This window comes from Frieseomelitta varia, unplaced genomic scaffold, assembly GCF_011392965.1.
Source record: "Frieseomelitta varia isolate USP_RPSP 00005682 unplaced genomic scaffold, Fvar_1.2 scaffold_479, whole genome shotgun sequence".
Classification (NCBI taxonomy): Eukaryota; Metazoa; Arthropoda; class Insecta; order Hymenoptera; family Apidae; genus Frieseomelitta; species Frieseomelitta varia.
In genome coordinates, this window is record NW_025110233.1 from 206986 (window position 1) to 234574 (window position 27589).

At 37.9% G+C, this 27589-nt stretch overlaps 2 protein-coding genes across 5 annotated transcripts; one reads left to right on the forward strand and one right to left on the reverse strand.

Moving 5' to 3' along the window:
- Positions 1–58: 58 nt before the first annotated feature.
- LOC122532859 (dynein axonemal assembly factor 10) lies at positions 59–1704 on the forward strand. The gene is made up of 4 exons (XM_043661985.1): positions 59–440; positions 573–1073; positions 1130–1227; positions 1311–1704. The coding sequence occupies exons 1-4, from the start codon at positions 174–176 to the stop codon at positions 1516–1518; spliced, it is 1074 nt and encodes a 357-aa protein (XP_043517920.1). The 5' UTR covers positions 59–173; the 3' UTR covers positions 1519–1704.
- A 2182-nt stretch (positions 1705–3886) lies between these two features.
- LOC122532853 (DNA-directed RNA polymerases I, II, and III subunit RPABC3-like) lies at positions 3887–21156 on the reverse strand. 4 transcript variants are annotated; one of them, XR_006307578.1, is made up of 3 exons: positions 20150–20907; positions 19619–19685; positions 3887–4343 (listed from the first exon to the last, which is right to left on the reverse strand). XR_006307578.1 is itself a non-coding variant. In XM_043661977.1 (2 exons), the coding sequence occupies exons 1-2, from the start codon at positions 19669–19671 to the stop codon at positions 4226–4228; spliced, it is 171 nt and encodes a 56-aa protein (XP_043517912.1). In that variant the 5' UTR covers positions 19672–19783; the 3' UTR covers positions 3887–4225. The 4 variants fall into 4 exon arrangements, 2 of the variants coding, with proteins under 2 accessions (XP_043517912.1, XP_043517911.1); XR_006307577.1 differs by lacking the exon at positions 19619–19685 and having other exon boundaries at positions 20150–21156; XM_043661977.1 differs by lacking the exon at positions 20150–20907 and having other exon boundaries at positions 19619–19783.
- Between the last annotated feature and the right edge of the window lie 6433 nt (positions 21157–27589).

Consider the following 27589-nt stretch of genomic DNA (forward strand, 5'->3'; position numbering starts at 1 on the left):
TTTATACCATGATGTTTGTGAAATAATAAAAATCTTCCGCCGGGATATTTGAAATCTTCTATTTTTAAATACACGCGATAGATGGTATCCCAGTTTGTTTATGGATACTCGGACCTAACTTCTAAAATCACACAAATTTTACCTAGAAGCCGTGATTTGTTAATTTTGAAAGCATGGATAAATTCGAAAAACCACAAATAATTTGTCATATCGAAAAGTCGGTGAATTATTCCTTATTCGATTCGAAGTGGATCCCGTGTAGTGCAAAATTTGTGGTTATGGGTTCACGTCCACGTGGTAGCGGTATTATACAAATCTATGAAGTTTCCAGCGGCGAATTGAATCTTCTTAAGGATATCGAAAGATCACAGCCCATAAAATGTGGGACCTTTAAAGCGTCTAGTCTGAAAGACAGATATTTGGCAACTGGTGATTTTCAGGTATTAATGGAAAATATAAAATATAAATACAAAAGATATATTACCATTTGAACATGAATGAAATTATAGGAAACTTGAACTTTAACAATTTAGTATTCCTACATAGAGAAAATTTAATATCATCTTTATTAGGGTAAATTGAACATCTACAACCTAGAAGATCCTTCGATACCAATTTATACTGCTGTTGCTCACAATGAGATTATAAACAGTATTGATGGCGTAGCTGGACAAAGTATTGGATGCGGTGCACCAGAATTAGTAACTGGCTCCAGAGATGGAAGTGTTAAAGTCTGGGATCCTAGACAGAAAGGTCGGCCAGTTGCTATAATGGAACCCAAAGAAGGCGAAGAACGTAGGGATTGCTGGACAGTTGCGTTTGGAAATTCGTACAACTCTGAGGAAAGAGTTGTAGCTGCTGGCTATGACAATGGAGATGTAAAAATGTTCGATCTGAAAGCAATGGCTGTTCTGTGGGAGAGTAATCTTAAAAATGGAGTTTGTAGCATTGAATTTGATAGAAAGGATATTCCAATGAATAAATTAGTAGCCACGACACTGGAGTCAAAGTTTTACTTGTTTGATTTGAAAACGCACAATCCTAAAAAAGGATTTGCTTACTTGACTGAGAAGGTAAGATTGAAGCGTAAAAGTTACATCTTTGTTCAACTTGATTCCTATTATTTCAGGCACATAATTCAACGGTATGGTTGGTCAGACACTTGCCGCAAAATCGTGAAATATTTGTTACGTGTGGTGGAGGAGGAAGTCTTTGCTTATGGAAATAGTATACATCTTATATCTATATTTTTACTTGTATTTTTTTTTTTTTTTTTACGGATTTATTTAACATCGTTGAATTGTTTGTAGTAATTATCCAGAGAAGCGGAAGATAGTAGACGCAGATGGCATTAATGAAGGAGTCGTCGGTGATCTAACTCTTTTACAGAACACTATTATTTCATCACAACCTGTTAGTTCTCTAGATTGGAGTCCAGACAAACAGGGCCTGGCCGTTTGTACTGCGTTTGACCAATGTTTGAGGGTAATCATCACTACAAAACTTAATATTTTTTAAGAATATTATAATAACTATATACATTAATTCTCGAATTAATTCTAAAATAGACCTATTTATATTATACTACTTAATATTATTCAGTGTAAAGCTTTCACTATTTTATTGTAACAGGACTTACGCACAGTTGTGAATAAATATCAGTTGTTTTAATTTGAAAGAATAAAATAAATATTTCATTTTCCAGAACTGTTAATCGAATATTAATTAATACCTTAATTAAAGATAGACTAAATCCGATTTAACTGTTTTATGCATTATATTTTTATGCATTTTACTATTATGCACATATTATTGTTACTTATTATAGTAATGGTTTAAATCGAAAATAAATTCTCATTAGAGAACAGGATATCTTACAATCGCAAATAAAGTATAGAATTTTGTGAAGCAATACTTCATTAATTTATATAATATAATATAATATATAATATAATATATAATTTTATTTAAATACAATATAAGAACTGTAGAATATAAATTTATTATATAGTTTCCTTAATATTTGAAATGAAGAAATTCGTGCACTGAATCACTTTTACTGGAATAATCTATTCATCTCTAAATAGTACTTTGATCTGTTGAGAATTTTTATTTTTATAAATGCATTTTACAAATCAAATGGCGTATAGGTAGATAGGTAAGGGTCTAATTCGTGAGATGCAATTGCAAAAATTTGTAAATTAATTTTTTTAAGTAGTTTTTAATTGAACAAAAGAAATTTATTCAATTTATAGACACTGAAATGCTAGCGTCGCATAGCGGTGAAACGGTAGAACTAAAATATATTTCTGTCCTTGTTGCTCACTATTGCGGTCTTTGTCTAGCGACAGTGTTGCCACCTAAGACCCTCTCAAATATGACTGGAACTAAAAGAAAAAAGTGAAAAATCCGACAGATGGCAGCACATCATTTCACCCACCAAATAGTTCGAAACGGCACTATTAGATGGCGACACCTATTTTCTTCCTGCGGCGACGCGCGTATTTTTAAAACGAGTTTTAATGTAACATTTTAATTTCTCACAGACTATACTCCAAAGTTGTTGGCAAACATAATGAAAAGTGTACACAATAAATTTAATGTAAAATTTTGAATAAATATCTTTATTTAATTGAGTTTCAACAATTGGATAGAGGATCTGTACTATATTCATTCACGCAATTTACTTTATCATTACGAATTTTTTTACATTTAACCATGTTTAACCGTGTTTACCAACGTAAAACGTAAACAATCCAATCAAAAAGAATTTTACAAACCTACTTACCACGAATGAATTAAATGAAGAAAACGTAAAAGATACGTCTGATCGTTTTTCAGGGTATCGATATTTCAAAACGCGAAAAACGAAATCTCTCACGTCTATTCTGCCCCTTGGCAGAAGAGACGAGGTACATACATGAATTCAATATACCGTGTCTCCATTTTCAGATAAATCTCCAAGTTGTCTAGGTTACCGACTGTAAGGACTGTTTTCATCGCGATGGCGACACTTGTCGCTCGCAATTATTGATTCCCGTCTCGGTCGATGCTGGCGCGTGCACGTGTTGCGCAATTTCGCGGTGCGGACGGCCAGATAAAAGCGAATTATATGTATGTCATTGGGCCAATCTATTTAGGATCAAACCCTTATTAAGTGGCAGCCATCTTGCAGCGCGATGTATGTGTTACGCAACACCGAACCACCGTATCGGGAGGGGAGAGGTGGCTCGAGACGAACCCACGCCAAGTGCACTTGTGCCATATTGTTCGGCTCTGCCAGCCTCTCGCACACTCGACTTGCATTCAGCCGTACAAGGTCACGAATACCGCGAGTTTAATTACATAAATTAGTTCTTGGCTATTCCCCCCTTTCTGTAACGTGTCTCTGTTACACATTCTTTTCGTCTCTCGCTCTCGTGCTCACACTCTGAAAAACTCCGCGCGCCATCCAATTGGACCAACGTATTTAATCTTGACTCCGCGTTGTTCTCCAAAATGGCGTTGCCCAGTAAGTGCAGCATCTACAAAACATTCTCTCTTGCAAGTCTGTCTTGCTCTTTCGAGTAACTATTGGAAATGTTACGTTAGCAACTGAATGTCTAATTAAAGGAGAGCTTTTAATTAAAGGAACGTTGAATAGCGAATTTTTGTAATCCAATTGCAAGAGCTGGTTTTAAATTAATTCGACTGGTAATAAGAACAACTCATTTAAATTTGTTACCTCAATTTGGTTAATAGACACAGAACAACCATAATAATATTACTACTGTATAGAAACTCGGCTGAACGATTTCTGTGCTTCATCTTATTTTAAGAATTTAACCAATGGGAAAAATTTGGACAGGCAGGGGCGTTTCACATTTAGAAGACTTCTTTTCTTACGTGGAAAAATACGTTTATTGATCAGCATGTATCTGAACATCGTAGTGGCAGTAACAATGCTTAAGTAATGATTAATGAGCTGGAAAGTATGAATAATAGTGACGAATCAGCCGAAGAACAGAATAACTTTTCACCTTTATCTCAATTATTACAATGTACATTTTTTTCCGTGCAGTTCATTAATGACCTCTAAGGTTGATCATATTAAGTTTGATCATATTTAAATCATTTTGAATTGACAAGTGGTAAACACTATCCAATATATAAAAAAGAATATATATATATACATTTAATATTCAAACATTTCCTAGATCAATAATTGCGACGTGTGCTGGCGCAGTTAGAACGCTAATTTTTTCATCAGTAGATACATGTGCTGATCGATCTCGAAACCGTGTAGATTGTTTGCGTCACCCTGTAACCTCATCAGCAATCCTCCGAAGGATACGTAGGCAGATCTGCAACAGAGAGAAACGGCCAATGTAAGTCTCTCACCGTGAATCACACACCACGCTAAAAAGCATGCGTTATTATTTATTTAGAAAACCGATTGCTGGCTTTTCCGTCTGGCTTTTTTTTTTACCCCTCCTGATCACCGGTCAGAAAAGTCGCAGTTGAGATGAAAAATAAAACTTAATAAATAAAGTGATTGGTCGGTAAAACAGTCTGCGATATATCTCCTCGAGTATAATAAAACGCACGATTTTTTTCGATTGAATGTGGGATTAATTACAAGACAATGATTGAAATATCGCCGTTCTCATTATTCGACGATGATATCGTTTGAAATTGAGCTTTCGATCACGGCCGCGGACCTGCGATCGTCATAATTGCAGTGCCGATAGCGGTCGTATATACAATGTAGCCACACAACCAGCTAACAACACTGCCAACATGCCAATCGCAAAAAATGTTCTTCGAAGGTTTGTTTTCTTCTTTCTCTCTCTCTCAAACCTTTCTCCTTTTCGTTCGTGCTGGTGGATTCGATAACGGAAACCGTAGCTTCTTCCTGGCACCAGGTGGATTCTCATGAGCGCATCGCGTACGTGTTTGAATTTTATAACGATCCGTGGCGTGCACAAATAACGAACGTGACTAAAAATTACATTGTACATATATTATCGTGACAGTTGATTTTTCTTTTCTTTTTTTTATAATTTGAAATCGTAAGATACAAGTATCCTAACCTTAACACACTAGTCATGATTTTAGACGAGAACTTATTACACTTGAAATCAAATCCTGTATTTTACTTAAACTATTTTATTAACATACAGACAAGGATAAACACCGTGTGAAATAGTTGGTGGAGCCAGTTGAAAAGTTTTATTTAAGAATACCTGAAATGAAACTTGTTGGAAATTAAACATTTTTCTCTTTTTTACGAAATTAAATTTCCGTGGGAATTGAAACGTTGTATAACAGGTAAAGAAATTACTCGCGCGTTCCGTTTCAGAGTTCACAGAGTCCGCAAATGACTCGACAATATTTAAAAATAATTTGAGGAATACACATGTTTAGAAAAAGTTGCGTTGCTATCGATTGACCTTGCTCTCAAATTTCTGACCATCCACAGTAAGAGAGCCGATTATTTTTAACCAAAGTATTCTGGGTTTCTGCTCCCTCCTCTCCGTTTATATTGGCTTCGCTCCTGTGTTCCTCGCACCCTGTTCAATTAATCCATCTCTATATTAAACTTCTCAGACTGGACGACTTACGTTATTCACTCAATGTGACATTGGCAGTGAACATTTTAATATCATTACTCTTTAATTACTACTATTTATACACAGCGATTTTTATAAATAACAATAAATCAATTACAACTGATTATTCAATAATTGAATGACTTCCAAACGTTGCAAAATATTAATTAACAATATAATGAAATATTGTGAGATGGAATTTACACTCTTCGTTTTTAAATAGTTTAACTTAGTTTTAACATGATGCAATAAATATTGATAAATTTATTACTAAAAAATTTAAGTATACATACATCCACGAAAGCAATCTATTTTTAACAGAAACGCGCAATTTGCGTGTAAATAGGCATACAATAATTATTTCTATGTACCTCGATTATCGAATACATATATATGTCAAAAGAAAGGGATAAAAAGTATGTCTACCGATTAGAGGAACTTGAAACTTCGAGAGGAGGCAGTACGAAATGAAATGGTGAGAAAAAATGATTTACAATATATGATTTTTATTGTCGTTACAATTACAATGAGCAGCGATAAAAAAATGATGACAGCTTGAGATAATATAGTGATCGACTACATATTACTATTATATTCACATTGGCACATTTTATACACACATATATATAAGCGATAACAATTGTTGTTTTGAGTTATTTAAAAAATCTTTACTCATATCATTATTAAGTTCAGATATTTATAATTAACGTAAGTTGTTTAAATAAATACTGAGAAATGTTCTTTATAGTTCCGGTGATAGCTCACTAGCGCCACCATTTATAATGGTGCCACACTTTAAGTAGAAGAGCCGTGTCATGTTCAGACAGAATCCTCTTTAAAACACTCTTGTTGCAGCATAGTCAGATCCATGGTCCAATAATTAACCAAAAATAATACAAATTACATGATCAATAGACCGTGGATACTTGTTCAAATTCAGAATTTTATGAACATAATATAAACAACGGCAATTGTCTCATTTGCTAAATATATTAAACAAGCAGGTATTATATTTTATTTTGGCATTTTGAGCGTCTGTATACTATCAAGTTTTTTCTTCAATGCATAAAAATCCGCAGTCTAAGTAATTTCACGAATGAACTCGACTATCGAGGAATAGTATTTAAATTAAAAAAATGTCTTATGTATGAGGCGTTATAAACAATGAAACGAATAAATTATGGGTATATTTACGCGATATAAATGATAGTTGTAGAGTCGAGAACGATGAGGAGGAAAAAAAAAAAAAAAACCGAGGACAAAAAGTAGAGAAAAAAATAAGTTTGACCACAGGGACAATTGTCTGTCATCGATACTCTCGTTTATACACTTTACAAATACTTTTATTCACTCTTCCAAGAACAGGCGTTCTTCTACGACAGGAGAAAAATACAAAAAGAAATAGAAAAGAAAAGCTGACAGGCTGGTTCATGAAAATATATGACGTACACATTATATCTAAAACATTTTGAAATTTCACGACGTAACGTAAGTGTCATAATTATCCTAGTAATTTATATTTGGTAGAAAATTTCTGTGAAATATGTACTTGCACTGAATTCCTCACAGCTTTTACATACGTCCTCAGTCTTACTTCATACTTGATCAGTATAATTACGACGTTTGTGTCTCCTGTGTTATAGCGTTAGCAAAATTTCAAAATATTTCGTCGAGGCTAAAACTTTCTTAGACACGATAAATAAAAAAAAAAAAAAGTCACTTGCATTGAAATAAATTCTCTTGGCAAGTGCTAGCGATTTATTGCAACGCAAGCGCCATATGGCGAGGCCCAAACAAAACAGGTTTCCCATATCTCGTGCGTACGTTTGTGTCGCATGTTGGTTCACCAACTATCGTGAAATCTGCACCAGCGCTATGAACTTGACAATACCTATTGTGCTATTCACGTAGAAAAAAATCGTTCGTGTTTTGAGAATTTCACGTTATTGGTGTCCGTATCTCTATATCTTCCATCTTTTTCAGTTTGTTTCATTCTGAACAAATATCGCGATAGAATTTGTTTGTGAAAATATTGTCGAATACGTTTATTTATATATAATGTGTATACGCTACACGATTGGTTACACTGCAAACTATAAAATAAGCAATTAATTCAGTATGCCTGTACTTTAAAATTAATTAAACTTACAAGACACGAAATTTCAAATCAGATAAACTACGCGCGTTTAAAGTACTCTCTGTGGCATGTTTACTTGCTTTAGTGTAAAATTAGCATGCAGCCTTAGCACTGGCTTGTTTATATAGTGCGTAGCGGTAAATATATGTATATCTTTTCCGTATATGTGATTTTGCCGACATTACTAAAGATAATATGCCTGTATGTTTTTGAATGTATGTGCCTGTTCGAGATACGTACGTGTGTATGTGTATGTGTATGCGTGTGTATGTGTACACGCTTTCAAAAGCTACGTGTACATATGTTTTGTGGTTTTTCTCAACGGATGCTTTATACTCTAGTATAAGTTTTAGATGATAAATTTCACAATCTCACTCTACATTCCAATTTTAACCCGCTGGCTATACCACACAAGCATACACACACACCCACACACACATATACACAAATTTAACGCGTGCACTCTGGCACGATGCGCGTCGTTAAATCGGGAATTTCAATCTTGGTTATATTATTCGGTTTATATCTAAGTTTCATCGATATCTCACATTTGCGCCTTATTCCTTTTCCATTCGGATTCGTTCTTATCAAAAATACCATTTATTTACTCTGAAGAAACTTTATTAAAAACAGTACCTGATAATTCAGATTGCCAATACATTTTTCGTTCAGTTCGAAGAAAAATTTTTCGTCACGCAAACAATAATGTATCAAGCTTTCATCAATATTGAAATGATGTATATATATATATTTACACCGGAGGAATCTTATCATTCGAGGGGATCAAAACACACACTTGAATCGGTCAACACGGAGCGCGACATATTAAACCGAAATGATCGACAGTGGACAATATCTCAGATAAAAATTCATATCCCCGAATGATTCATCGTTGTATAAATATAAACGTGTTTCTACATTCAGTCGTAGGCAGGAACCAAATATCTCACCAGATTTGTTAATTAACGTGTCGTTAGACTGCGTTTTTTTCTTGTTTATAAACGCACGAAAACCCGCAGTCTACGATATATACAAGCAAGACCCGATGAACCTCGGATGTGCAAGAGGGTAAAAAACGATACCACGCGATGCCGGGACAAGAACGCGATACACTTCGCGTGTAACGCAATCCCCGTGTTCCTTCGCGTGTCCAATTGTTCCCCGATCCCGTCTTCGCGAGCGTGACGTAAACGTGACATTGTGTTTCTTCCCCGCCATGTTCACTCAGAGTGACAGCGCGCGCGGCGAGGCGTCGACTTTTTTCAGCTGGGATGATACAGAAACGAGGATAGAGGCGCGGAACTTTACAAACACACGCGCGATCTTCACCCTCGTTGTTCATCGCGATACAGAGAATCGAGTTTGTGTCTCTTTACAAACTGCCCCTCCCCCCCTCCCACTTCTCTCCTTCTACGTAAACATAATCACGTTCAACGTAAACATAATCACGTTCAACGCCACGCAACGTCGAAAATCTGCAAGCTCCTCTCTCTTTTATGTTCGGAGTTGTGTTTCTTGTACAATTCACAACTGTTTTTCACACGTGTGACAAATATCAAACAACTCGTAGACAATTAAAAGTTACAAAATGGAATGTCGAGAAGACTACAACAAATGGTGTGAAAGTTTTGCTACGCAACAGCTGTTTAATGAATCCTTCGAGCAACACCAAGAGATGAGGAGAAAAAACCTGGGGCGTGATTGCTCGAAGGATTCTTTTTAACTGAAAAAACTGATCCGGTGAAAAGGAGCGTTGTGGTTATTCTAAGTTCTGTACGTGTAATGAACAATGTCTCTCATTTTTTTTTTTTTTTTTTTTAAATATATATACATATATGTGTGTGTGTATATATATATATATATATATATATCGCACCGCCGAAAAGCAGCAGTTCGGTGTGACCGTTACACTCTGGTGGCGGTGACAGGAGAGATGTCGTACCAGATAGTGCATTTACAGTATTCAGGGCCCGTGTAAACGCGCATCTGGCACGAGCCCCAACTGCCCTGTAATCTCATATTGGCTCGCTTCCGTTTAGCTCTCTCTCTCTCGTTCGTGCTCTCTCCTTTGCCCACATTCTTTTTATCTCTCTCCCTTTCTCACTTTCGCTTTCTCCTGTTGCTCTCGCCTCTCCTCTCTCCTGTTGTTCTTTTCCTCTACTTATTACCATCCGCAAGACGATCCCCTTTTTTAACCTCTTGCCCACGTCGACTGTGTATCTTTTGTTGCCCAAAGTTGCGATAGTTTTCTCAGTTTTAAGTTACATTCGAATTATAACCCAGGCGAAACAAATAATAAATTTGTTGATAATATCCATCCAGTGATATCGTACCGACGCGAGTATCGAAAAGAAAGCGACGGATTGTTGTATACGGTTTGGTCACTCGTTATGGTCCGCACAATCAGTCGCCAGTGCAAGTTAAAGTAGCCTTATAACCTCTCGCGCTGGGGCAACGAATTTTGTTCCAAAATTGTAATACCTTCTCAGTTTTGAGTATATTTAAGTAAAGCAAAATAGGCAGAACAAATAATAAATTTGTCACTTCTCAATAATTTCTATCCAGCGACATCGTACCGACGATGTTCGAAAAGAAAGCGACGAATTATTGTACACGGGTCACTCGTTATGGTCCGCAAACTAGAGTTGCCTTTCGATACAACACTGTTTCTCTCCTTTCTTGAAAACTGTCATGGTATATCGTTCGTAAATTCGATTAACGCGCGTATTGGACGGATCTCTCTTGCATTAATTTAAATAAATATCAAGCGATTCAGCGATTAACGTTAATTTAAAACAACACTCCTCTTTAAAGCATCGATCTCTACGAACACGTTTACACGAAAAAATGAATTCTCTCTCGGTCTTACGATTTGATTTTTAATCGCGCGCATAATGCAACGCGCACGTGCGTGCGCATCATTCGATTATGTCGGCAACAAACGCCAGGTCACGAGGCGTCGCGCCACACTTCCTCTCCTCGTTAATTTAACAACTCCCGAACGACGAAAGTCTGTTTTCTTGCTTCGCGGAAAGCGCGATCGAGCCTCAACGCACAGTTGGAAACGAGAGAAAAAAACTTGCCTAACCCGGCGGGCAAATTTCTTTTTCGACCTGGACTAACTCATACCCCCCCCCCCCCCGCCCCCCGTCGGTTTTTTATTCCCGTCACGTTAAAGGACAATAGGAAAGGATGAAACAAAAGAACGCGTCTAGTTTTCGCGTTTCAATGACTCTAACACGGCACGTGGCCGTGGATTAATTAATTCTCTCGACGTGCAAACTAGCCTTTCGTTTTCATTTTCTTTTTCTTTTTCTTCTCTTTCTTTCCCTTTTCTTTTTTTCAGCGAGGAAGACACACTTTTCGACACTGTTGAAAATATTTTACAACAACCGCACTGTTCGATATCCTTTTTCTCATTTCTCTGAACAATCAAAATGTTTGTAAATTTATAGGTAATATCGATAATCGAATGTAAAGTGTACATCACACAAAGAATCGTCTGTTATAATGGATGTCAGCTGATACCACTTTCGCCCTTCTTCCCCCCCCCCTCCCTCTCCCAACCGTTAAAAAGTCAAATGAGGAGAAGAGACGTTTCTAATAATAGCGTCGTGTCCCCGGTGCCGCGACGCCCTGGCGTCGGGACGCACTCGTTACTTGCAGTTAATATAACACCTTTAAGCGTGTAATTAAAATCGACGTTTCTCCTTTACGACCAATTTCTCTTTCGTCATAATATTCCCTGCAACTCGCACCAACACGCGAAGCAAAAATATCGAGTAAATGTCATATTCGACTGTTACAAAAAAAAAAAAAAAAAAAAAAATTGAGAAAATTAATCTGTTAATGTTTATTTGTCCTGTACATGTATAGGTACGTTGCGTATAGGGCACGTCGCACAAAACCACATAAAAGCTATTTATTAAAAACTTTTTTTAATTCTTTTTAAATCATCCAGTAAATTCACAGTAAATTTATTAAACACGTTAAACTTTTTAATTTTTCATTCTCCGTACCAGAGAAATTAATTTTTTCGTTTTAATGCTTGGTGTTTTACTGGTTTTTCACGATTGTTTAATAAATTATTCATTTACAAGGTTGTTTACGGATAATTTTAAAGATTTACATCACACACGATAAAATGTTAAATATTGTGAGAAATATGCGACAGTAACCGATTTACACGAGCTTTGTAGAAATTCTTGAACGACACACCGGGTGCTACCGAGAGAGACCGGTTACGTGATGATACATTTGAGAGTAAAATAATGGCACAAGACGCGGACACGTTATTGCACAACCATGTTCGCGGCTTAGACCTTCGATAATATTGACTGAACGTAAGTGAAATATTCATGTCATTGTCATTACGAATACTTTTCCGCCGATTATAAAAAATGTAAATAAATCATCCTTGGTATTACAAGAGAAAAAAGAAAAAAAAAAGAACCACAACCGCTGTACAAAATTATTCATCCAATAACACTATCTCACATATCACAATCTCAATTGTAGATAAAATTTTATTGAAAACATTTCTACGCAACGTCGTCACGTATCGATACTAAGAATTAATGAAGATGATAATTGATAAAAAAANCGCAGAAAAAAAAAAAAAAAAAAAAGAAACACTGAAAGGTTCAGCATGTTACTTCGAACGCGCCATCACGCCAAGATTATCCACGAGACCAATTGTAATTCACATGCGTTACGCAATCGCGTGTCCGAGAGCGCGGCTCGAAATATTCACTGCTCGTTTCGAGAGTACATTTCGATTAATGAAAACCGCCGCGCGACTGCAGTTTCCAAGATCCTCGGATTATATAATTGAAAAAAGAAAAGAAAAAAAAAAATGGCACCGTCCAAGATAAACTCCCGAGCTTCGAGTCACAAGAAAAACTGAAACAAGAACAAACGTAGTTTCCTTTAGTGACACACTACCGTGTTCGACTGAGACACTGCCGCCAGTGGGGCAACTGCAACTTACGATCCGTGCTCCGCGGAACACAAGCGAGGATCTTTAAACGTTCGTTACACAATTACGACCTTGAAGACACAGCGGCGTGTTCAGGAATTCATCCGACGAAATCGATTCGGAATTCGAGAGCTTCTTCTTCCCCGCCTTTGCCCGACCAAGCTTCGTGGTATTTATACGAAAAACGCGTATATGTATACGTATGTATTTACGCGGATGTATTTCGAACTGTACTGTGTAACTCGTGCACCGAGTCCGACACGCATACGACAGCGACACCTCGGCGACGAGTGGAAACGATATTCGAGAAAAGACACCGAATCGGCTGAAAGACGAGCTATCTTGCGATCTCGATTTTCACAATATTGGGTAATGCAGATGATGTACGTTCTTACAATGGATCGTATATGCCTTATAACCTTGATTTAATCAGCACTTTCGCACCATACAGATTATCCAAAGGAAAAAGAAAGAAAAAAACAGAAGAATCCGAACACACTAAACGAAGACGATCTGCAGAGTATTTGTACAAATCAAATTGCTTCTCTCTAAAACGATGTAACCTCTCAACATGTCTATTTGAAACGACCGATCCAATTAACGCCGATCCAATTTATTCCAGTTAGAGCCGGGAAGAGCACGTGTGGTGCGCGATGGTCAACCATTGTAACCTAATCCGAAAGCCAGGAGAGATCTCTCGGTGGGACGACGAGACACACGAAAACCGATTTCGATCGATCAACGGTATACGACGGCCAGATGTACAATAGGGAAACCAAACGATCGCGCGCGTGATTCTCCTCCGCAGAAAACACGACGCGACGTTTGATACAGAGAGGGAGGGAGAGAGAAAGAATACACCCAATACGCGCGGCGACGACTAGTTGCCGACTAGCGTAGTAATGATGGTACTGTAGCGAACTAGCCAGCTACAGTGAACTACGATATATGACCGTAGAGCAGCAGCAGTAGCAGCAGCAGCAGCAGCAGCAACAAACAGAAAAAACGGCGCTGCATTCCCGCCTCGATCGCCATTCCTGTTATACAATCCTTACGCATATATATCGGTTCTTTTTACTTTGACCAATGTTTCCTCAACCGATCTACGGAGGGAACGATGTTTTTAGAGTTGGTGGAGACGATTTAGAATACTAGATACTAATTAGAAACTGTTGTATCGTTTCCTTAGACCTGACACAGGAAATAGCATAGTTGCAAATGAAGCTTCGAAAATTTCATGCATTTGTGTAATAATAACGGTTAGAGGAACCAGTCGCTTAGGGAAGGAAGAAAACTCTTAACACACTTTGCTAACCAAATTCGTTTCTATTTATAACGACGGTGTGAATAGGTTGCTGGAGGGAAACTGAACCTCTATTAATAGCGCTTTTCTTGTTGTTATTTGTTAAAGGTAGGTGTGGTTTTACTTGTTATGACTGAACGATGAAAGAATCCGACGTTTCAGAATGATTTCATTGCAGTTCAATTTGTAAATTATGGCTGTTGTTTTGGGAACCAATCAGATTGCAATAAGGGGAAGAAGATGTAAAAAAAAATATATCAAAGTCATCGCTTTCAGTTTGGATTAGGCGAACGTTCAATTTGTAGAGACATTTTAGGAAAGGGAATTTATAGAGCACTATACCAGAAACTAGCGATTCCAATGCGCGCGCCGAATCAACCTCGCGTACGAAGATAGAAGACAAATGAAAGAAAACGTGCAAAAGGCAATTGCTGCTGCTCTATCGTGCGTGCTACCGTCGATTTAGGTGAACTGTGCCAAGGGACAAAGATTAACGACTCCATAATTATTTAAACTTCTTCTCAAAACTTGAGACGAGATTCCTCGGCAAATAAGACCTCGCTGGAATTCAGAAGACAATGAGAATGATCAATCAAAGAAAAATCCAAGAAGTTCACTTTCAGAAATGTTCCAAAGAAAAATACGTCTCTGAAAGAACAGGCATACACCCTATAATTAAATCCCTAGTGAAAAACTCCCTAGAATTTCAACCTATATTCCTCGTTGAAAAAGCATTGGTTCTAGAGATCGTGCTCCGACGCTCGGAAACTCGAGGAACGGAAGAAGTAAAAGTAAAGCAGAAGACGGAGGATGGTAAGAAAATAAAGGCGAGAACGCGCTCGTGAGAAAAGTCGACGGGATGATCAACGTAGTTTTCAGGCGAGGTAAAAGCCCAACAGAGAGGCTATATGCTGGTTGTAATTGGACCACTTTGCCGTTAAACGAGCTTAACGATCGATTCTGCCTTCCACTCTAATGACATAATGCGGAGAGGCGACGGAATGGATCTTCTGACCGGTGACGTTGTTTTAATGACCCGAGAGCGTTACCGGCTGATCCCGTGACGAACTGACCTGTGTCCTATTGCTTTCTTCTACGAATATGTTTTACTACGTTTTGACCACAATTAACACTTGATATTATTACCAATTGATATTACACAAACTGTCAGACTACACTGTGTCAGACAGTGACAAATTTAGATACATACACCGTTAGTTTGGATAGCTACGTTCTTTCAATATTGGATTTCAATAATGGAATTGTACAAGTCACAGACTATGAGTCGAACGTATGACTAATAATAATAACAATGTGTCCTAATAGTTGTAGTCATCAGTGTACTTTAATCGATTCAAATCGAGTTCACTTTAAAAAAGTAGTATTAGACCACATTAGATCACACAGAAGAACACATAAGGAGTGACCTTCAAACTATGTATATGCACCAATTAACGAGCCCTTAAAAGAATTACGAGCAACCACTGTGTGTATGTGTGCCTGTGTGTCCTGTGTGTGTGTGTTACGATTAGTAAACCGAACGAAGTCAATCGATTTCTGTTATCAAAGAGACTCTCTGTCTGTCTCTCTCTCTCTCTCCCTCTTTCTCCCTCCCTCTCTCTCTCTCTCTCTCTCTCTGTCCTTTGTGTATGGCACTGTGCATCGAACTGCAAGTGACTCGGTGGAATCGGTCGCGTTCGCGGGCGGGATCAGAAAAAAAAAAGTCCGCAGTCTGGGACGACATCGTGTGAAGAACTAGACGCGACTAGACTGACGATACGACATTGCGCTTGTAAAGGTGCCTCACGAGCGACTAACGGGCGGACGGTGTTACACAATACTGGCCGAAAAAGCTGTGCCAAGCTGCGTGGCGCTGGGCCACGGCGTAAATGTGTTGTCCACCTAACCTCGAAACCGGAGGAGTACAGGAGGAAAAGTGGCACACTCGACGCACCACCACCATTTTGACACAACACACTTGCACGCGTTCAAATGTAGATGCGTACGCATCGAGATTATGAGTTTGCGTGGTTGTGTGTGTGCCGCGAGCGAGAGAAAAAGCCCAGGATTATTTGGACGATTTAGGTCGTCTAGGGACACGTTTTATCTTTTTGATCCCGTGACCTTAACGAGACGAGATGAGAACAGGCTGCTCCTAGTTGCACAACTGAACTAATATTATCAGTAGACTTATAGCCGGGCGTTTATGAAAATTTTTACAGTGAATCACGAGAGTACTCGAACATTACAAAAGAATTTTTATATATACGAGAGGAGACGTCACAAACGTATCGGTCATTGGAAATAACGCGTTACCGTTTGGAAATATTTTCGTTTGCTGTATGACTGAGAAACGTGTATAGGGTGAAAGAGCAAAAATAGAGCACCGATCGTTTGCGAGTCGCGCGGCAAGCGCGCGAAGGTCACCGATATTTTTTCAAGCACAGTCGCGGGCTTAGGTGTTTTTTAGAGATAATTTTGACCACGCACTTTGTTGCGAAACGAAGGTTTACGTAATGTTCTGTAACGACGTTTCCGACGATATATAGACGTTAGAGCAATATCTAAATACTCGGAGTGTACCTTAATTTAGGAATGAACAACTGTCCTGCAACGTGTACAACAGCCGACTGAATTGATTAAATTTAACATTAGTTTCAATGAAATAGTACGAATCGATTAAATTAATATTATCTTAAATACGTCGTAAGTACCTAATCTCAAACTCAAGGTTCGACCGTAACTTATCGTTAAATATACTACTCGCGAAAATTAGGGGATAAATTCATATTCAAACTGAATATGAAGCGATAAAAAAAAGAAGCATTTGATTTTTTTTTTTCTTTTTCATTAAACAAGAACATTAGAAAAGCAAACGATAAGTCAAAGAAAGTTGTTCTTATTTATTAAAAAAAAAAAAAAAAAATCAAATGCTTCTGTTTTTTTTTATCGCTTCATATTCATCGTGAAATATTCCCTAATTTTTGTGAATTTGAAGTGTATTTAAAGTTCGACTCTATTGGGATGCATTATCAATGCTCTATCGAGTAACATTATTCCCAATATTCGAATAAATGTAGATTTAATCGAGGAACGAAAATTCTTGCGTAAAGTTCAATTTCCATAACAACAGCTATGCGAATTCATTTGGAAACACGGTGGAATGCGATTTCACGGATACGCGAGCCGGAAGAAGACATTTCTCTGTTTCAATTATTCACGCACGTAAATTGAACTCGATCGAATTTCACACAGAACGGAATTTCATTTCAATGTTCCGTCATTATTTCTCACACAGATCCGACAGAAACATTCGAGGGAGAGGAGAGCGAAATATTTCTTATTCCAAAGTAACGACATACATGTTCCACAGTTTCCTCGAGCACGAACGAGATCGTTTCCGGAACCGAGTTTCAAATCTGATCTAATTTCGCTGTGCACGTTTCTTGGAATTTTGCTTTGTGAAAGATTCTCAATCACATTCAGTGGAATGTACACTTGCATGTAAAGTGAATATAAACACAATATAAATGAAGACATATGGATACACTGCTCATAAAAATTAGGGGTATTTCAAAATGAATAATATGAAGCGATAAGAAAAAGAGAAGCATTTGATTTTTTTTATTATTAAACAAGAGCAACTTTCTTTGAGCAACTTGTTTCTCTCTCTTTTTAATGTTCTTGTTTAATGAGAAAAAAAATCAAATGCTTCTCTTTTTTATTCGCTTCATATTCATTTTGAAATATCCCCTAATTTTTTGTGAGCAGCATATTATCTGAAACAGCGAGAGACCCGTGTTTACGCGAAAGTCTCAACTGGTTTTACGTTTCTAAACGTAAAACGGGAAGAGAAAAAGAGCTTCCTTTTTCACGCATCGACGGAACACAGCCTCGGTGTGTCTCGCAGCAACGGATATCCAGGGGTACACGGGATGGATATAGGTCAGCGCATCGGGAACGCGATCGATTCCCAAGGTGTATGTGGCTATCGAATACACGTCGAAGAAACGGCGCCGCTTTTAGTTGTTTCCGTGGGCGACCTTCGCGTGAAATATAATTAGCACTAATTATTGAATGCGCGCGGCGCACTACCGTCCCTGTATTTCCATCGATCTCTGGACAAGTGAGTGAGTAAGTGAGTGAATGTATGTGAGAGAAAGGAAGAGAAAAGAGAGAGAGAAAGAGAGAGAGAGTAAAGCCATCACACGCGCCACCTGCTATTCGCACACGTGTGCTTTTACTTTTATCGAATGCCCACCATATACAGGACGTTTCATTCGATGCTACAAATCTAGATTAAACAGTTAATTTCGATCTGTTGAACTTGTTCTCCAGATATGGTTCACACTTCGTATCTGACGCCTTTCTTTTTGATTGATACAATGCTGGGATGATAAATTTGGGATGACAATTTTCATTAAATTATGATATAATAGCATGTTATTGGTTAAATAATAGATATGAGGGTAATATGTAATTGTAAGCAATAAATTTCAATAGTTGGGACACGGACGATTAGAGTAGTCACGAATTATGCAGTTTTTTAATAATTAGTAGAATTACATTGTAAACTGTATTAATAACCGAGTATATTTTTATATTGGTCACACTGACGTGTTGAAATTATTAAGTATCTTAATTGTAAATATAAGAATACTGAAATTATTCGGTGTAAGTAAATGAGAAATAATTTTAAATGAACGACTTGCGACTTCCACGTCCAGCAGGGGAAGGGGAAATGGCCTTGAACAGTCAATTGATTTTACACAAAATAGATATAGGCCAAGATAAAAAGAACATTGCAAAAATATAAATCGTTCGAATTTCACCTTTTAAATTTTACAATATCTAAGTAAAAAAAAAAAACAAAGTAATCGAACTATTTGTAAAATGTTAAATTAAATCGAAATTATCATTTTGTAACTTTGAGAATTCATTATTTCCAAAAGTGTGCTACCGCTGATAATGGAACGCCCTGTATGGCTCACCCTTTTGATCAAAAGCAGCCACTATCGATCGCTAATTAGCAATTATGAATGGAGTTCTCACGCTCGAGGCGATGACGATGATGCAAGGGCACACGGTGTCGTAATTGGTTTTTTTTTTTCCTCTCGTTTGAATTTTTACGATTCCGTGAGACTTGAGAAAAGGTTCATTGACGATTACAGTCGTTAGAAGGAAATATTACTTGAAAAGTACCGAAGAAAAATTCTGAATACAAGTAATTTGGAACAATTAGAACATTATCGGTTTTACCATATTTTTTTTTTTTTTTTTTCTTTTACATATTTTATCATATTCGTCTAATTAAGATATACGTCGTCCTAAGTACATGTTCGATACGTTTTTTTACATAGAACGATCGTTTTTTTTATGCTTACGAAGAGATATCCATACCCAATTACTCAAGCAGCATGCACATTAATTATTTAACTAGTTGAAGAAGTAGACGCACCGCTCGATCGACCGAGAGACTTCAGCGAGCAACGGAATCTAGGGGGGAAGTTATTTCAGCCGCACGGAGTCGTATAAATTACGATTTGCATAATTGTAAATCGCGTAAATCTAAAACCGTATATATCTGTAACTTGGCACATAAATCATACGTGTTGGACGTGACGTCAGCTGGACACTGTGTTGGCTGTTCGTCGATATTCATCTGCGTAATCGATGCTGCGTTCGAATACCACAAACGATTAAAAAAAAAATCAAGCAAGGCTGCTATTTCAAACCGTCGCACGTCGTATATAGCGATTTTTATTCCAAGAATAATCCCCCCCCCCCTCTTTTTCTCTCTCTGTTACAAAATACTTATTACCTAATACCGCGAAATATTAAATGATTCGAGAGATAAAATTAAGAAACGAAAAGAGACGTGACACGACCTTAAGACCGAAAGGAGACGCGAGAAACGTTCCTTTTGCCAAGAGCGAGAGAGAGAGAGAGAGAGAGAGAGAGAGAGAGAGAGAGAGAGAGGAGAGGTGGGACGAGCGAGAAAAAGAAACGAAAGGAAGGAGGGGCAGAGAACGAGTTAAAGAAGAAACAGCAGCCTCCCTTGCCAGGTGGACGGAACCTGGGGCCGACTTTAATCTTAGAACACCTCCTCCACTGCCAACAAACAAGACTGCCGTTCTCACCACCACTCTACCCGCTGCAGAGAGTTCACACTTTCGTCATCGTTACTGTGCTCGACCGGTGCAGCAACGGGACACACGGGACACACGAGACACACCAGCCACGGCGACCACAACAGCGCGCAGCGGGCACACGCAACACACCGCGGCTACGACGGGAAGCGGACTAAAGAGAGGTGCATACGCAACGTAACGCGAAAACTGACACGCTATCGTGATATGATCTCGCTCTCTCTCGCGACACCACCCCGTGATGCGACAACGACAGCGATCAACACATTAAACGCCGAGAGTAATAACGTCTACGGCACATCACCACGCGATACCAAAAGTATACCAGTCGGGGAAAACGCGTTACTACGATCGAGTCGAAAGAAAGACAGAGTACACACGAGTCAAACTGAAAAACGAGGTAGACAGTATACGTAGGGTTAAAAAAAGAAAGAAAGAAAGAAAGAAAGAGAAAAGAAAAGTGATAAGGAATCCGAACGAACAAAGGGAAAGGGAAACAAAAGGACGAGATATTTGTGATCACGCAGGCTGACTCGCAATGTAAACGCGCCTTCAAGTATCTCGCGCGCGCGGTCGGCTTCTCCCGTTGTCTCGTAAAACAACAACGTATCGCGCGAGGAAAGCGCACCTGCGCGCTCCTGCGTCGTTTTCTCGGTCGTGGCTCGTTTGTCCCTGTCGTGCCACCTCTCCTCTCGTGTCCCTCCACAACGCTAACTCGCTCTCTCTCTCTCTCTCTCTCTCTCTCTATCCTTTGCTCCTCTCCTAGACACCTAAACCTTCTCCCTCTACCTCACTCGTGCACACTGTCTCTTTCTTTCTCTTTCTCTTTCTCTTTCTCTCTCTCTCTCTCTCTCATTCTCCTTCTTCGACACTCCACACTCGCCGCTAGTTGACTGGAGAGGGGGTCGTCATCACTAGGAGGGCACCTTCTCTACCTCTTCTTTCTCGTTCCCCTTGACACCCGCGCACACAACATCCACAGACGACCCTGTAACACCACCCACCTAACCCAACACCCAGCAACATCGTCGAGAGTCGATTACCGCCGAGAGAGAACCGGGGACGGACCCTTCTCCTCCACTCTCTCGATACCGAGAGCCGCGCACAGACTCCAACATGGCCGCCACTGCCGACTAAATTCAACGCAACGCGCGCGCTCGGTGTTCCGCGCGATTATATAAGCCCCCGACGATGATTAGGAATTTTCGACGTGCGCCGTCGTCGTTACAGCAGATGACTCGCGCGCAATTATACGCGCTTCGAGCAACTGATTTTAAATGCAAGACGACTGAAACGAAGCGAGGAAAATTACAGGGAGCAGGTGTAGGGTGGACACAAAGTGTGTTATAGTCTATCCACAGGACTTTCTAACGTTCGATGTTTAATCTCTCGTTATTTTTCAATGTTTTCTAAATTTTTGTTCAAATTTCATAAATTTGTCAATTGGGAGGGAAGGGTAGACACAAAGTGTGTTAGTCTATCCACAGGACCTTCTAACGTTCGATGTTTAATCTCTTATCATTTTTCAATGTTTTCTAAATTTTTGTGCAAATTTCATAAATTTGTCAATTGGGAAGGAAGAGTAGACACAAAGTGTGTTAGTATATTCACAGGACCTTCTAACATTCGATGTTTAATCTCTCGTTATTTTTCCATGTTTTCTAAATTTTTGTTCAAATTTCATAAATTTGTCAATTGGGAGGGAAGGGTAGACATAAAGTGTGCTAGTCTATCTGCAAGACCTATAGTGTTCGACTTTAACCTCTCGTTATTTTTCAACATTTTGTCCAAATTTTTGTTCAAATTTCATAAATTTGTCAACTACATAAATTTCCAAACTTTACAAATATAATAGCTGTAAATGAAATACGAAGAGCAGTGGAAAAGAATGAGAACAGCAGAAACATTAACAATGTATATACAAAGGTCTAGATTAATACTCTCGTTCGATATTAATTTCTCGATGGTCAACGATCGCTGATTTAATCCGAAAAGGGCAAATCCAAGTGGTACACGTAAACCGCGTGTCTCTTCGTGTTCGCCCACGTAGTTCTATACGGTACAAAGACTCCGGGGTGAGCTCCTGCGCCGTAGATCCAAAATTAGACACTGCCAATCACTAAGCGCAATCTATATTATCGGGACAATCGATTACCCTCGACGTGTGTTGTCGAAGCCAGCCATACTGTGATATTAATAGGTTGATTAGGAAGGACCAACGCAAGACGGTCACCACAGGAGAGTGGTTGGATGCCAGGGAGGTTAATACGATTCGATCGAGGAGTCTCGGCGTTTTATTGCGTAAAATATCGTCGACTGTACGAAAGGAACGCAAAAACTGACACTGGTGATTATTTATCATGGTTCCACGCGCTACCGGAGGGACTTTTGGCTCCGTTGTGAAAGTGGGCATTGTTTCAGAATGCAGCAGGAGTTGGGAATTTTGGCTCCGGGACAAGTTTGGAGTGCGCAGTTGGCTTTCGTTGGTAAGATGCTCGCGTTCGAAATAATAACGTTAAGAATAATTAAATCGTACTGAAAAATACTAGTTTTGTAATAAGTATCTATGATTATATTATAGTCTTATGAATAAATAGTTAAATGCACTGCGTGTCTCTGGGAAATCAATTTGTTAAAAATATAGTCACAGAAATCTACAGTAGCAAATGGATAATTGGTAAGTGAGAGAATTGTAGAAAAAAGAAGCCTGAGATGATATTATCAAGCTGTATGTAGTCACCGAGCCCTCTACGCATGCGCAATTATCGGTCGAACCAGTCGAATTCTAATTGATGACCACAATGGAGATCGAGGGAACCGCGCGACGGTTTGATTGTCAATTAGCGGAGACGAGAGGATGGGTCAAAGTCGAGAGTGGAGACAAATAATCATTATCGTAAACAATAATAGAATTATAACCAGGGCCTAGAAACACTGGAAGACACTAGAAAAACGAAGAATCTAAAAATAAAAAAATCGCAAAACTGGGAGAAGACGACACACCAACAGTGAGTCTCGAAGGCCGCGTCACCCTGTCTGACCACGAATCGAACTTTTCTACTTGGAGACCGAGCGAGCCGGAGATGCACGAAGAGGCACGAGCCGAGACGAAGCAACACGTGGCCCCGGGAATACGGGAGCGGACCGAACGCCGCAGACTCGATTATTCTAGCTACGAAAGTCCGGAACTGTTACATGCTTCGCGTCTCAATGTCACGGTTTCAACGCGTCCGAGCGTGGTGGGATCACGACGAGGCAGGGGCAACGAGGAGAGGTGATAAACAAAGGAAGGAAAAAACAACAACGTGCAACGGAGTAACACCGTCGCGAGAAACGAACGAAAACGAGGAAAAAAAGTATAGACTCTGTATAGAACGAGACGTAGACGCAATGTACACGTTTACAGAGTTGAGATACGATAGCAAAAGTGGGAGGAGGAACGCGAAACTAGAACCAATCGCGTTACACCGCCGGTGATATCCAATCGGCAGTGGCAATTTTATAGGACTTGAAATTTCGCGATCAATTTAAATGACCCATATTCTGCGCGTGCATCAGTGCGCGCTTGTCTAACGGGTGACGAAATTGTTTGGAGATTTTTATTACTTAACGAGTGTTGAATCATCCGGATTTTTTGGAGAGACACGAGAAGTTGAGACACATACGAGTGGTTCCAAAAATTATTTGCAGACACTCTCACACTTTCTAATAAGAGATGTTTTTTTTAAAAATCTATATTACTATTTTCATATCGTGAAATATTGTGAAAATACTATTACTAATATGATTTCATTTTTTTTTTTTTTTTATTTATCATGCAAATCTAATTTAACTTAATTTAATTTATGATAAATCTATCGCAGATATCCAGTTTTATTTCACTTTTATTGTAATTCAGTTCTATCGTTCGTAATTTTACGACACACTATAAGCAGAGAGAATATGCGCGAGAGTAACTTCAGTGTTCTCTCGAGTACGACAGACAGGTCGAGTAATTGGATCGAGCGGCCGAGCTGCGATTGGCAGCCGAGTAACAGGCCTGTTTCAACCCCCATCCAGGAAGTGGCAAGGGCTTGGAGAGAGATCCTATAATGCTTTGCTTAACTTGACCTTAATTTCACGGGATACAATCTGATTGCCATTTATGAGTTCTTGGAAATTGTTGGACACGTATATTGCTTTTACAGGAGAGAGAGAGAGAAAAATAAATCACCGCCACCTTTTCTCACCACTATCGATCGCCGTTTACTTTCCGTATGGATTTTCTTTCATCGTCATTACGAGCTCTTTGCAAAAACGCTTCTACGTCGTAACGCACACTCTGAAATACGAGTTTAATTCGGTTAAATCAACGTTGAAAAAAGTTTGTGAACGTATTCTTTCCCCTTCTCTATCCTCAGATCTTTTTTTTAAGAGATTATCAGAGTTAAAAGCACACGTGCATACATGCACACTTGAACTAAATGTAGAAGTCGAAAGATGATTATGAAATCTTCGCTACTTCCATTTTCGCGAGAATTTGTCATTAAAACGAGACTATGGATTTTCACATTTGAGAGTGAAAGAATTTGCAGAATACGTAACTTAATAAAAATTATATTTAGAATAATGTAATTATTATTAATGTAATTATATTATATAAATTATATTATAATAAAAATAAATATGTTTTAATAAATAAATTTTTTTTTCCAGGAACAACTGATATTTACCTACAAAATTTCTTCCATCCCTGTCACGATCGTAGCAAAATAACATCAATGATTCCTTTTCAACAACGTTTCTGTCTCTCCCTTTCATAATTCTAACCGAATATAGTGAGGACAGGACACATTGTAGGGATGGAATGGCGCTTTTCAGTCAATACAGAAAGAAACTTCGATGTCTCGAATGTTTTCGCTTTCAAGTCTCGACTTTCACCCTCTCAACGAAACCCTCTCTCCTCTCCTTTCCCATTCAAGCTTGTTCATCATTCACGAAAGATCTTTCTTCCCTTCTACCCCTTATTTTTACCTCGACATATTTACTCGATTGGATCTCGGAAGGAAATGGATTTAAATGTTCCTCCTTCCACGTTGCAGCCACTAAAAATTGGATTAGATGCAGATAAAGAGCAAAGGAAATTCGTTAGGGGCTGCTCGAGAGAAGATGTTGTTTATGTAAATTTTCTAAGTACCAGAATTAGCCAACGTTCGAGGAAACATCAATTTTCTTCAATTTTAAAATATTCGGATGAAAATAATGGAGATTAATTTACATTAGTTTATTAAAAGTTATATTAAACTAATATTATATTATGTTAAAAATATCACATCGTATTTAAAAAAAAAAAAAGAAGTCCACCGGACATCTCAATCTATATCTTTTATTTTTATTTTATTTATTTTATTTTTATCTTCAATTTATCTTGATTGGAAAGCACTGAAACTCAAAAGAAAAGGAAACAAAGTTTATGTAAATTTTCTGAGTACCAGAATTGGCGAATGTTCGAGGAAACATCAATTTTCTGCAATTTTGAAATATTCGGATGAAAATAATGGAATTAATTTACATTAATTTATTAAAAGTTATATTAAACTATTAAATTAAATATTATAAATATAACATTAACTATTAAATATTATATTATATTAAAAATACCACATAGTATTTAAAAAAAAAAAAGTCCACCGGACATCTCTATTTTTATTTTATTTATTTATTTTATTTTTATTTTGAATTTATCTTGATTGGAAACTCGGAAGAAATGATATCTCAAATACAATTTTCAACAGAGAAAAGAAAGATCAGAATCGTAAATGAAAACCTATTGAAGCCTTCTGAAATTGAACTTTCCTCAATTAGAATAAATTTCGTGGAAGAAGCTGGAGACACAGAGATTCCGAAGAAAGGAAGAACGAAGACGTCGCCCGGTTATCGATCAGCTGGTAATCAGCTTTGGTTTCTTGCGCGCGGCCAGGGATGTCTTTATACCAGGCGAAGCTTAACCTTCGAGCATATTAAGGGCACCATAGTTTGCTCGGTGTAATAGGGCCAAGGACACCTCGCGCGCGTCTGCTATGCCTCTGTTCGCTTGAATAATTGATAAAATATCGACAAAATTGCTCTCGAATTATCAGCATCGTTAACCATTCTCTATTCGGGTTGACTGTTAATCTTCGATTAGCCTTCAATATCGTTTGTTCCACGGGGGTGGTGTATGTAGAACGCGAATATTCAACGTCGCTTTAAAATATAGGAATAACAAATATGTGCCATGAAGAAAAATCTTTGCGCGTCCGCTCTTTCTCTAATTGAAACTAGTCCTCTCTCTCTGTGAAAGTAAAATATTTTCGACGCAAATATGAAAATCAAAAAGTGGAACTCGTATTTCAAAAAAATCTTTAGACTCTAACAATAAGTTAATAACAGAGGGAGATCATATGGGGACTGACTTGTAGTACCTACATTTTCGTATAAATTTCGTAGAGGTACAGAAGCAACTGGAGTACACATGACGTAAAATACTGAGCAGAGTGAACACTTATCATATTCTTGCAATAAACGTAACTCGGTGCTGCTTTCAAAGCACGTTTGGCTCCCAAAAATTGCAATATTTTCTCAGTTTAGAGTATATTTAAATACAACCTAAGCAAAATAATATATTTAAACACAACATAAGCAAAATAATATATTTAAATACAACCTAAGCAAAATAATATATTTAAATACAACTTAAGCAAAATAATATATTTAAATACAACCTAAGCAAAATAATATATTTAAATACAACCTAAGCAAAATAATATATTTAAATACAACTTAAGCAAAATAATATATTTAAATACAACCTAAGCAAAATAATATATTTAAATACAACCTAAGCAAAATAATATATTTAAATACAACTTAAGCAAAATAATATATTTAAATACAACCTAAGCAAAATAATATATTTAAATACAACCTAAGCAAAATAATATATTTAAATACAACTTAAGCAAAATAATATATTTAAATACAACCTAAGCAAAATAACATATTTAAATACAACCTAAGCAAAATAACATATTTAAATACAACCTAAGGAAAATAATATATTTAAATACAACCTAAGCAAAATAATATATTTAAATAATATATTTAAATACAACCTAAGCAAAATAAAGTAAGAAATTTATTATTATTAAATAATTTCCATCTATAGCGATACCATGCCGACGAGTTTCAAAAATGAAAGCGACGAATTATTGTGTACGGTTTGGTCACTCGTTATGGTCCGTGAACCAGTTTGCCAGCGCAAAACGTGGTTGATCTCACTTCTCCCTAAAACCACGTAACCTATTTCTTGATGGGCAAGTGTATCCAGCTACTCCTACGTGGATGGTTTTCGAAAATGCTGCGAGCGATACGAAGGAAGGAGAATACGACAGGCGCGCAACAAGGTGAATT